This window comes from Plectropomus leopardus, chromosome 16, assembly GCF_026936395.1.
Source record: "Plectropomus leopardus strain MGB_pleo_1.0 chromosome 16, ASM2693639v1, whole genome shotgun sequence".
Taxonomy (NCBI): domain Eukaryota; kingdom Metazoa; phylum Chordata; class Actinopteri; order Perciformes; family Serranidae; genus Plectropomus; species Plectropomus leopardus.
Genome location: NC_142191.1, coordinates 17403053 through 17416437, shown reverse-complemented (window position 1 = coordinate 17416437; position 13385 = coordinate 17403053). Strand labels below are relative to the sequence as shown.

The 13385-nt window shown below is 39.4% G+C and overlaps 1 protein-coding gene across 2 annotated transcripts in view; it reads right to left on the bottom strand.

Annotated features, from left to right (window-relative positions):
• Positions 1–13385, bottom strand: part of ezrb (ezrin b) — a 46256-nt gene that overhangs the window by 18941 nt on the left and 13930 nt on the right. For both annotated transcript variants that reach the window (XM_042503520.2, XM_088089722.1), the window contains 4 exons: positions 7458–7553; positions 4779–5053; positions 2136–2219; positions 1170–1316 (listed from right to left, as the gene is read on the bottom strand). In XM_042503520.2, the coding sequence (XP_042359454.1) occupies positions 1170–1316; positions 2136–2219; positions 4779–5053; positions 7458–7553 (602 nt within the window). The remainder of the gene's footprint in view (positions 1–1169; positions 1317–2135; positions 2220–4778; positions 5054–7457; positions 7554–13385) is intronic.

The window sequence follows — 13385 nt, the reverse complement described above, 5'->3', positions numbered from 1 at the left end:
AGTGCTCCTTCAACAGACTTCACTTCAGTAACCCCACAGACGAGGCCAGCAGCCACGGGAGAGTCCACAAGTCATTTCACCAAATAGAGGGTGATTACCTACCCAACTGTCTTGCCCTATAAACAAAGTGGCAATCACAGCCAAGACCAGGCTGGACTCTGGCTACAAATAGGAGGTTTCCCTTGCAGCACAATGCCAAACAAATAATCTTCGAAACAAACAAATACAAAAGTGGAATAACTATGTTTTTTCTGTCATACTGTCTATGGCTAAACAGGAAAAATGGGTGGTGATAAACTTCTCTGACCTGGACAAGTCTGCAAATGTATAGCATGGATTTTATGTAAACCACCTTTAAGATAAATGGAACACAAGTGTGTATTTTGTGCTACAGGGGATTGTTTTTATCATCCAGTAGTTTGTAGTGTAGTAACTGTAACTATAAGGAGAGTTGTGAACAGAAGATATCCTATTTATCCTATATAGACGATGACGCATACACAACCAGGGGTGGAAAATACTGAAAAGCATTTATCTGGCAATATTACATTAATGCATATAGCACTATTTGCACGAGGCAAAGTGCAGTTTAATGTGAAACTCAGGTTAACTCAAGTTAACTTAGGTCTTTGTTTCTGCATACTATTTTTTTAAATCTAACTTTTATTCTAATTTTATTATTGTTTTGCATGAAAGGAGCCTGGCAATTAAGAATTTGATTGTCTGGTGTAAACGGCTGTTTTTTTACTGTGCATATGACAATAAACTTCTTGAATCATTTCCGTCACTGTACACAAATATATGCACCAAAGGCACAGACTCTAAACAATATACTGTGACTATATCTTCAGCTCAAATCTGCAAATAATGTTCCTCCCAAAAAAAAAAAAAAAGATTTAAGATAATACAGAGATATAATATATAAGATACGAACTACTGAGATTTAAACTGTCTTTGGAGATACTCCTCCCAAACTCTGTATCCACTGGCCTTCATTGTTATTCCTGTCATACTGTCTGCAGCGAAACAGGAATAGTGATTAAGTACAGACATGGATCTGGTCCAGCCAGTTTAGCTCTGTGTCACAGGGCTGCAGCTCTGACAGCAGCAGGCAAAAAAAGACAGAACAGGCACTGACAGCAGGGCTGTCTAAAAAATACAGGGCTTACTGGTCATCCTTCTCATAAATATTGAGTCCTAGGGCATCCACTCCCAGCCACAGCTCTGTTCCCTTCTTGTTCTTGATTTCAAAGTAGTTGATTCCATACATTTCCAGGTCCTGGGCAATCTTCAGGTACTCCAGCATAGCGTCCTCCCTGCCATAGTGGACAATGGACAACATAAAGTTATTGTTTAAATGTAATGTTATAAACCTTCATAGACTGTATAGAATAATATATAGACACTTATGGCTTGCGGACTGTTTTGAAGCCTTGAGTTTGACAATTTGGCCATTGCCATCGTGGATTATTGAAACCAGACGTGCCCATATTTGGACGAGATTAAGGAGCTAATCCAAATGCTAGCTGCTAGTTTGGTTAGCAGGGTGCAGTTACAGTCTGTGTTTAACTGTGATAATGCTAAAGCTAATTTTCAGCAGCAAAAAAAACAAATATACTTAAAACCATTAAAACAAAACACAAAACTCTGAGCAAGACTTTTTTTTAGGCCATCAAAATGTTTTAATAAACGTATTAACTGAAAACACACTGAAATAGCAAAAGATATAGCTTCACTTTTATTCTGTAAATCTGGGAACATGCCATGGTTACTTAAGTTGTCACCTTGACTTTTCAACGGACAGCACCCATCTGTCTCTCAAGCGGCCCCGCCCTTAAATATGGATAATTTAAGCTTCAATGAAACATGAAATGGGTGAGTCACACACAAATTAATTCCGTGTACAACTGTCATCAATTTTTAAATGAGCTGTTGGGACCAAAACTGTTTTTGTATCTGGCTGTAAACGTGTTTATTTTTGCTAAAAAGATGGACATTTTAACACACGGATTGATTAGCTTCTGCAGCCTGCCTAAAGTGGCTGAAGAACTGCAGTTTTTGGCACTTCAACACTGGCTTTTTTTCTCTGCACAGGGGGTTGCCGCTTTGTGAGATTGTATAAAACAGATACTCACTTCAACATCGAATGATGCTCCTCGTGCCACACCTGAATCCTCTCCTCCCACTGCTCTTTGGATAACTTGTGCTGCTCCAGGACTCTAGAAGGAGAGAAGACAACAGTTAAGATCAGCTACATCATCTTTGGCTCTTTTGGATTTTTGGCTTTAATTTAAGAAGTAGCTTTAAGGGAGAACACCACCTAAATTAAAAAATGTAATGTTATTTCCATGGCAAAAGAAAGTTCAATCAATATTTGTGAACAATAGCGATTCTCTACAAAAGAGCTGGATTCTACTATAGTGTTCTCAGTTCTGAAACCGAAAATGTGCCCATATACTCAGAACATTCACCTGAGTGCTCTCAGCGTCTACTATAACAACTTTCACCATTCACTGTCTATGGAGCAGCTTCTGACTTTACACCCCATCACATAATAAATTGAAGTTTTAGCACTTTAGGTTATGGGTGAGGGAGAGAGTTGTTTGTCACTTATATTTTTGCACTGTCTTAGAACATAAAAATAACATCAATTCTGAAAATGGGCATAGTTCCCTTTAAGGGCTTTCTTTTCATGCAACCATTGCATTGTGCAAAGTCCAACTTTGTTTTGGTGTAGTGTGCGTTTTTAACTTTGGTACTGTTGACTTTCCTCTCACTGTGACAAAGCAGAGGTGCAACAGGGTGTGTGCTACTGGCATTCCAGCAGTGCACTGCAACTTTGAGTTGGGATTGATGTATTTTGTGCACCGTCAGACATCAACATACCCATTTCCAAAAAACCCTGAAACCATTCTATTTGTTTTGTATTTTCTTTAATTATATACTAAAATGAACAGCAAAATCATTTCACCTTGATAATCCTAGCAAGGAAAATGTTAATATTAACATCTGATTCTTAAAAGCATCTCGTCACCAAAACAGTGACAGTCACGTGGCATGCTTGGGCCTCATACAACTATCTGAAGGCAACAAGAAGTCAACAATAACCACAGAAATTACTGTCCTCTCGTGCAGTGGTTCCCAACATATGGGCCACAGTCCCAAAGTGGGTCTTGTGTCTATTCTGAGTGGACCACAAGTGACACAAGAAACATGTCAAGTGTGTAAAACACATTTTATTTTGAAGTACTCTCTTGTAAAGTGATTTCCAACACAGGGATTTTATTTTGAAGTGCTGTTTTTGTTTATTCTTGCAAAATGTGTCATTTGTTTGTGTTTTAAGCCATCATGGTGTTTACATTTTGAGAAATAAAACTGAATATGTGGCAATCTATAATGTGTGGACTTTGAACTGATGACTATGGAGAAATCTGGACACTGACTGGACCACTTAGGAACCACTGCTCTTATGCATGCAAAAGTGGCAGTTGACACTATCCTTCACAGTTTTTTAGTCTGTGCAGCACAAATCAACAGCAATGCCACATCAGGACACACTGTACAGACATATTTACAGAGGACATCACAATGACCACCAGACTTTCAGTATGTCTGGTGGTCAGTATGTGAATTAAAAAGAGACATCATAATGTCCTTGAGGGCACATATTTGAGCTGCTGTTTTTTCACGCTTCATTGCTTACTTCTGACTTTTACAGGTGATGACTGGGGCCAATACAAATGCACATGCCTGTCAGAATTCCCTGACACACCCACCCAAATCACTGAAGGCTTTCAACCATGAAAACACCAAAAGAACACAGCCACTGTCTTGGCACATTCGGTGCACTCGATGATTAAAGATGTAATAATGCTTTGATCTATCTCTTGAATGCTCTAGTGCAACCAATAAGATACTCTGTTATCTTTTAACACTCATATTTATGAATATATCTATGTTTACATGCTTTGAAAGCTGAACTGGCATCTTCATACACTGGCAAAGGGAGATCATATAAAAAAATTGGCAAAGAAACCCCAACATAAATGATTCAAATGAACTAGACTCATCATTAAACATCATAAAACTTGCTTGCTTGTTTCCTTGGCTGCCAGGGTCGAGTGGACATGCGACAGTTGCATCTTCTTCTTCTTCTTTAAAAATAACCTTATGCAACATTGTTTTTTGCCTGAGCCAACCCTAATTGCTTCAGTATAATAAGTAAAGTGGATTACTACACAACACACCGTGCCTCTTGATCAAGGCTTCAATAAAACTAGAATTACCGCCTCGTGTTTGTATGCCTATACAAACCAGCCATGTTGCAATCAAAGTTTACGTTCTTTTCGTGAAAACTTGAATGCTCCACACACATCTTCAACCCGCCAGCACGGAAAATCTCTACAAGCACAGTTTCAAGGTGGACAACCAAGATTAGTGTCACCAATTCAATATTTGTCCAAATGTCTACCTTTCTGTTCCCGAGTAATTTTGTCATTATCAGCGTATGAATGATTGAGGTTATGGCCAAAAACATTTTGTGAGGTCACGATGGCCTTTGACCACCAAATTCTAATAAATTCATTGGTGAGTCTAAGTGGAGGTTTGTGGTGAAATTGAAGATATTCCCTCAAGGTGTCCTTGAGATATTGTGTTCAAGAGAATGTCCGGGGGATGAACAACACAAAAACATGCTGCCTCTGACCATGGCTATGGCTTGCACAGAGGCATAACAACAAAGCTTGATTCGCTGTTCGGAAACTCGTAGCACGTCTCACCTGTGTGGCAGCAGGCGTTCAGACAGCAGGTATCCTGGCTGGTGGACTTCTTTGTTGTAGTCTGCAAACTTGGCCTGAACAGAGTAGGAGGCCAGCAGCACGGCTGTCTCTGGCGGACAGTAAATCTCGTCGCACTGGATGCCGTCCTTCACCTGCAGGAAGAAAAGCTTCTGGGTGATGTCCTGGATCAGCTCTTCAGACACATCCTCTGGGAAGAACTTGGCCCGAAACTTAAACTGCAGCGGGTTCTCCTTCTTCACATCCTGGGATGACACCTGGAGAGAAATAACAACATGTTTTTTAATATACACAATCATGTGAGAATTACAAGAATAGTTCAACATTTTGGGAAATAGCACATGTGCTTTGTTGCTGAGATTTAGAGAGAGAGGACTGATATGGCTTTCATGTTTGTATAGTAAACATGTAGCTGCAGTCGGCTAGCTTAGCTTAGCAAAAAGACTGGAAAAATGGGTGACTGCTAGCCTTGAGTTCAGCATTTTGGCCGTGGCCAAAACTTGAGTTTTGGAGCCAGAAGTGTCCGTATTTGGACAAGAGGTGGAGCTGTGGAGGACAGATGGGTGGATCTGACTCACAGACTGTATCGAACCTTTGCAGATAACCACTCAAAACGGCCACAGACTTAATCACGAGTCACTTTACGAGATGATTTCTTTAAAAATCCAACCCTGGCACAGTTGCCATGAATGAGAAAATTATTTACACAGACCTACGGGTTGTCAACATGTATATTTCTGCTATAAAGTTGGGCATTTTAACATGGGGGTCTATGGGGATTGACTTGTTCCCGTAGCCTCAAGTGGCCAGTTGAGAGACTGCAGCTTTTGGCCTTTCTGTGACAGCTTCATTTTTCAGCACCATAGGTTGCCACTTTGGCATTGTCAGTATGCCGTTTTCCCGTTTCAACTTTTTATGCTAAGATAAACTATATTTACCACAGAGATGTGAGATTGGAAGCAATTTTCTTGTGAAACTGTTGGCAAGAAAGCAAATAAGCACACTATACCTGAGCAGCTGGCAAAGCTATATTGTACTTACAGGAATAAAAATCAGCAACTTGAATACTCTGCGTCAGTGTTAAATAAATTCAGAAACTTCTTACAGTTCCTCAGTTTCATGGGTGCACTACTCTTACTAAAAGGGGATCTACTGCACTTATTTAGTGGAAATACAATTTAACAACTCTGGGCCACAGTATGTGTTTACACAATGTGCCTCTTCCTCTAACTTCAAAACAGGAACCAAGCGGTCTTGATGGAGAGAATGGGGCCGGGAATATTCCAGTTTGAGCGAGGCATTGTGCTGATGAGCTGCAGCGCAGCGTCAGCACACAGTATACAGTTTACTGCTGCTGACTGAGGCAAGCATATGACCCTTTCTCTCTCCCACTGACCCTTGTTTATGATTATAATGTGCAAATAGACTACGTACAACTCTTCTCTAGATATATTAGCCTGGTTTCCTACATTTGTTTCAGCCTGGAAGACATTCATCAGATTAGACAGAGACAGTCTATTTGCTCTTTCTTTTACAGTCTATGGTAAATGCTGCAGATATCTTTTTTTTTTCCACACATTCCTTTTTCTTGTCATAACCTACATTGCCCATGATGCAACTTGACTGCAAAGACCTTAAAATAATTCAGGTGTATTAGGCTAGTAGCCACAATTGAGGCCTGAAGATGAAATGCTACAGAACTCGTCTCTGTCTAACTCAAAACAGGCAGCAATCAAATCCAATCCACTTTATTTATATAGCACGATTTTAACAAACACAAGGTTTACAAAGTGCTGCACAGCAAGGTAAGACCGATAAGGAGGCTGTGATGTGTAAAATCAGTTGAGTTCTTCTACAGGAGTTCATTAATGCAGGACCAAGTGGTCTAAAAGGCTGCAGGAGGTAGTAGATGATATACAAACTGTGATACCAAAACAATCTCAGCATCTGGAATACTGCTCACTTACAGGCTTGACTTTACTTCTGTGATTGGTTTGCTTTTTGCATGAAAGATTTAACGAGTTACATTGTGAGCACCTTGAGGAGAAACAGTTAGTGAAGGTACAGTGACCTGTGTTTACTCAGGGACAACAGGGAATTACCAGTGAACCTGCTCTGGTTCACAAAAAGTTCAAACTCTTGTCAAATAATCTCGTGAGGTACGACCCACTGGCACACAGAAACCAGACCATCAGCTGCCAGAAGTGAAGCCACAATACAGCATATAAATATATATATAATAGAGTGGCTACTGATTGACTGGAAAGCAAACACTGCAACTCAGAAAGAATGCATTCTTTCTCTGTTTTTTAAGGAAGCTGACCTCATAGGGAGGTGTTGCTAAAACTGGGACAGACTTCAGACACTGAGTGAAATAACCATGTAGGTATGTAGGTGGTGGGTATTATGAAATGTACTGATAGTGGAATTTCACTCCATTAAAAGGAATATTTAAAACAAATTCACCCTAACCACAGCAGCATGCATATCACTGTATGGCATTAACAGTTATAATGACTCATGATGGAATAATGAAGTATAAAATACACAGGAAACATTTTCCTCCAGTGCTAAAAACCTAAAAAAAACATCAGAATTTAGAAGATAGAAGGGTTATTATGAAAGAAAATGTAGAAAATGTATTTTAAAGATGGATCTTACCTTTTTGTCCAGTTTTAGCCATGTTTGGTAACCTTTGCTATCCGTATACTGAAGTCCAAAGTACCAGACCTCACGTAAGCCGATGGTTTTTACCACCTGCACAGAAAAGGAATGAAAAAGTCTTAAAACACAGGGTTGCTACAAATAATTATTTTAATTATCAATCAATCTGTTGATTTTTCTGAGTAGTCCATTTACTGTTTAGTTAAAAACAATAGCAAAAAACTGCCTGTGACAAAAATCATAACCTCCAAGAGTCCACGGTGAGGTCTTCAAATAATAATACTAAAATAGATTTTATTTATGGGCACCTTTCAATACACTCAAGGTCACCTTACAGATACAAAAATAATAAAACAACAACATATCAGAACATACAGACATGGACAATTTTGTTGGTACCCTTCCATGAAAATAGAAGAAGCCACAATTTTCTCAGAAATAACTTGACAGTGTCAAAAGTAATTGGCATCCATTATTGTTAATTCCATATTTAATGAAAATAGACATTTACTTACATACTTTACTCTATGACATACCAAATGAACACAGGTATACAAGAGACAATTGCTTTTAACTTGATCAGTTTTCAAGGGGGAATTAAACATTGTTTCAATGAGCTGTAAGGATACCAACAAATTTGTCCACGTCTGTAAGTAAAACAACATACAGTAAAAAGCTAAAAATAAGTAAAAGGTCAACAATTAATTTTCTACAATTAATTTACACATACAACCCACATTGTTATGAAACAAAACTGGTTGAAAATCGGTGAAGTATTACTTTAAGAGTTTTTTCTTGTGTTTTGAGGTGGGATTTGAAAGTGTGGAGAGAGTCGATATCACGAATGGTTTGTGGGAAAGAGTGTCAGAAACGAGGGGCTCCGTGGCTAAAAGCTCTGGACCCCACAGAAGATAAACGGCAGGAGGTGTAGTGAGGAGCATGGAGAGGAAAGACCAAAGAGTACGTGAGGGTGTGAAGGGATGGAGGAGAGCAGAGAAGTATAAAGGTGCAAGGCTGTGGAGAGCCTTGAAGGTGAGAAAGAGAATCGTATAATAGAGCAGCTGAGGTCTCAACCAGCTGAGGTTATGGAGGAGCTTTAGCGTAAGAGCAGGGAGAAGAGTTACAGTAATCAATGCAGGAGGTGACCAGAGCAGTGATGAGGATGGTGGTGCTATCATCTGTGAGAGACAGGCGGAGACGGGAAATATCGCGTAGGTGAAAATATGCAGACCAGTGATTGATGATTATTTGATTATTGATGGGTTCTTCAAATGATAATGTGCTATTGAGGACAACACCCAGACTCTGTACTTGGGGGGAGGAACTATGGAGTTGTCGATGAGTGAGAAGTCACGCATTGTTAAGTCCAAAAACCAAAAGATGGTCAGTTAAATATAAGAAAAGAGAAGCAGCAACCAGAGAGACAGATGCACTTTTTCACTATTTTTGCTTATTAAATGAAACCGAAATGAGTGATTATTAAAATAGTTCCTGACTATTTTATCATTTCAGCTCTAAACACACACTAAGGAAAAAAAGTTTATTTTCCACATCACCTCAATACAAAGATGAATTTAAAAAGTCAGCACCCTCTAGGAACTTCTTCGTCAACTGAAGACATGAACATTAACATAAGTAAAGAGTTCTAATTTGTCTTGGCAGACACATGTTGATTTGGTTAAAGTGGAACTGATTTAATATTGATTTAAGAAAGGAGAAAATCTCAAGATAATCCGCAGACCTTGTGAGCAGTTTCACGGAGAAGCTATTTTCTTTCTACCGAACTACACCTGCCAACCATGTTACCATGCAGAAGGAAATGCACATCTATTCATGGATGGGAGGCGACTGCTTGTTAAGTTGAGTTCACTAATGAGACAGATCAGCCGAGGGGGGACACCATTGTCACGAGTGCAGAAGATGTAGTTTGGTAGAAGAAAATGGCTCCTACATAAAACTGCTCACAGAAAAATGTGTGGGTTATCTTGAGTAAGTGGGTTATGATTTCTGAAAGGAGACATTGCTGTTGAGTTTTTTATGTATTTTTGGCACTTTGAGCCAAGTGCCATCTAGTTCTATTATATTAGAGAAAGGCAGACATCTCTACAGCCGATATCTCCAACACTCAGCGACTCACACCAGAACAATTTAGAATTATAAACAGCACCACAGATAGGAAAAATATGTACTTTTGATTTGATTTGAAGTTAAACTCTCTTCAAGACTGCATTACTCTAAAGAATTCACATCCTGCTCTTCCCGGAAAACAGACTGAGATGATGGTGAATTTCAGTAGTCCACAAAAAGAGATCACAACTAAAAAACCAATGAAGTGATCTTTTCAATAAATTAATTTTCTTGCAGCAGAGCGAGAAGTTGTGAAAAGGCCTTTTAAGGCTTTACAGATACTGGTGAGCCTCAAAGAATCCAACCTTAAAGTGACATACTCAGGTACCACACTAATCTGGTGAAAAACCCTCATTGTATTACACATTCCCAGGCCTGAGTACGGACTTGGCTATAGTAATGATACAGTCTACCTCCTCTAGGACAAATACAGGTACACTCTAAAACACTCAATAACACCTCTCTAAATTAAAGAAGTATCTCACTACAAGGAAACGATAGTCTTTTCACAAAACTAGGCTGTCAAAGCATTTTTCAATTGGTGCAATATAACCAGAGATAACAGAAGGAAAGGGCTGTGGCATTTGTTTTTTGTTGAAGTGATAGAAAACCTTCAGCTCCTAGAGTACACTGTGCTGTACTGAACTCCTAAACTCTCCCATGAGCTTGGCTGGTTTTCTACAGGAAACAACATGGCAGCCAACTGGGAACAAACATTCACAATTTACAGGTAAACAGTAAGCTAAAATGTGTTTCTAAAAACATCTGAGGTGAGAAAAAGGCAATGCAGTAACAGAATCCTGGTTTCTATTTGATCAGCACTCCTAGCTTTACCATATGATCTGAGTCTGAGTTTGAGAGAGAAAGGGGTTGGCCTGTCTCTTGATCTGCTTCTATACTCTTTGTGTCCACAGTGGCAGGCATATAAAAATGCAGAAGTACAATCTGCAGTTTGTGCAACTGCCCAGGAGTCAGCAAAAATCTGGCAGATTTGAGCTGAGAAATGAGCAAGGAGACCTGGGTGCTGCTAAGATGTAGGGAAGTTTTCTACAATTAATTTACACATACAACCCACATTGTTATGAAACAAAACTGGTTGAAAATCGGTGAAGTATTACTTTAAGAGTGTTTTCTCTTCTTTAAGTAACACTTATCTCTCTGTCTGTTGCAATATGCCACTGCACGCACAAGCATGACGAGGGCTAGTCCTTTACAAAGTGGTCCCATTGTTTGACCAGTAAGGAGGAGTGATACTGTATAATGAGGGCGTGCTGCATGACCAGCATCCTGTCTCTGACTCAAGGCACAGACTGAGAAAGCTGGAGTTAGGCGGGGGGAGTCTGCTGTTACTTTCTGGCAAAACTGCAACAGCCAAAACTCATTATTAATGTTAAAAATACATATTATGAGCCCAGTTTTAATTTCAACCGCACTGGGGAAGAAAGTTTTCAAATCAGCAATTTTTTTAACCTATTTCTGACTGGCAGCTGAGGTAGAAAGTGAAAACCCAGTTATAGATCTGGAATAATCACTTGTGCTGCAGGAGGAGTTACCATTTTCCACTAAGGCAAAACCTCAACGACCAGAGGCTCTTTATGGCCTCCAGAGAGGAAGAGCAAATTTTCCAACAGCCCCGTATAGGAATTCATGTTTTTGTATGCATGTGCTGTCAAGGGACAACCTCTGAGCCTGGCCCTTTTTGAATACATCGCTGCCAAATTCCCCACCCAGTCACCAGGTGAGGTGTTCAGTTGCCTGGGTGAAGTTTGAGTCAACACGTTGGCACTCTGGCCAAGCCCTTTCCCAATGATAAGCTCCAGCCAAGGTTAAAATTAAAATCAGACTCCCCCTTTAAGTGGCCGACACAAAATACAGGGCAGGCTGACCTGTGGGAGTAAAAATGAATAGCTGTGATTCAGGGAACTTTTCTGATGGACTGTATTGAGTGCAACGACAACAAGAACTAGAAGGGGGACTGAAATGAGAGAGGCTGCATCTCACCTGTAATGAAACTCATAAGGCCTCAGAAAACAATCAGCCCTTTCATGGTGGCTTCGGGGTCTTTAGAGTGAGAGGTAGAGAAACTGAGTGTGCCATCAGACAGATGCCTAAATAAGTTATTTTCTCAGTGAATAAGCTACTATAGAGGCTCAGTGCAACGAGTCAGGGACAGATTTAACCATTAACACTGTACTCCTTTTGACAAATACATAAACTAGCTTCAATAACAGGTTGTACGTGCTATGATCACCTGCTGGTAAAGGATGCTGAAAATAGTACAGTTCATTACAGGGGGATTAAATCTGAATCTGGAGACGCATGTTTAGGAAACTGACATCGCAGCAGGTTGTTTTGGCAGGCTGCCTCGACTTTAATGGGATGCTAGGTCGCTCCAGTGTATGCTGATAGCTCCTCACACCTCAGATACAAGGACCGAAGAAAGATCGATGAAAACTCAACACTACAATGCAAAACTCAGTGTCAGTGTCAGGATTCACAAAGTGTAATTTAAGACCCTTAAAAAAGAGAGTGCAGTTTGATACCCATTTCACTATGATGCAGTCCAAAGAAAACCTCCAGGGACCTATAATTATCTTTTATCAATTTCTTAAGTACTTTCCAGCAGTGCATAACAATAAGGTCTTATGATATTATCAGTCATTTTTGCCTTACACCGAAAGACTTTTTACGGGAATTTTCTGTTGTAGACAATTTTCTACTAGCAGAATAAAATGATTGTGAGTGTTTCACCTCATTTAGGTTCCCATGATTTCAATGCTTTGTTGCAAGATGGTCATAAAACTCAGCCCAAGCTGCCTTAAAAAAGCTTGTTCAGTAAAATCAAACATGTTTGATAATATCTTAAGTTTTCTGCCTTGGCTCTTGGAAATATGAACTTCAATGACACCAACATTATCAACGACTGATAGGTGTGCTCACTCCAGTACCAAACAAGAAACAACATACCAGGTAGAGAGGGAACATGAATGGGACTCCAGGTGGGCACAAAAACATGACTAAGTCTCAGTTCTCTAGCACTGTGGAAGAGCAGGACAAACTGATGGGTTGAACAAGAGTTGGTGTTTAATTTGGCATGTACCTGTTTCACCAACCAGCACTTATTTTAAATAGAAATCTTAGTTTTTGAAATGGTTTGCCTCTCATTCCCATGGTCTACCACTAGAATAGCATAGCTTATCCATGGACGCTGCCAAAAAGTTGAGGCAACAAAATCCAAAATGTTTAGTCAGTAAGCAAATTAATGTATCATGTTGACGCTAAATCAACAAGAGTATTGTCAACATGTGACACCTTTAATCTTGTGTTTCTAGATTTATCTGTTTTTTGAGAATAACACATGAGAAGTTGTTTATATACCATATTTCTTAAAGTTTGGTGTAATATCAACAAGCTTCCTCACAGGTTTATCTGTGTTGATGGAAACTCCTCAAACAGTGATTAAATGGCCTCCTGGACATAATTTTTAAAAAATCTACTTTTTTTTAGTTTTATAGGTGCATAACTCAACTAACTATAATAACTGACAGCCAGAAACCCCATACAGAAAAAAGTCATAAAATTTGCTGCTGCAAACTAGAGAAAATATTTGAGACTTTGGTAAATTAAATGCAAAACTTTTTAATACCATCCCATGCCTTTTTTGCAGACTGAATTCAAAGCCTTTAAATATTTTTTCAAGACCTACAAAACTGCTTGCAAATATATTTGCAATTGTATCCAGCTCTGGAAAAAACAAATCTATAAATATGTACAAAATATAGGGGCTGCACTACTTTC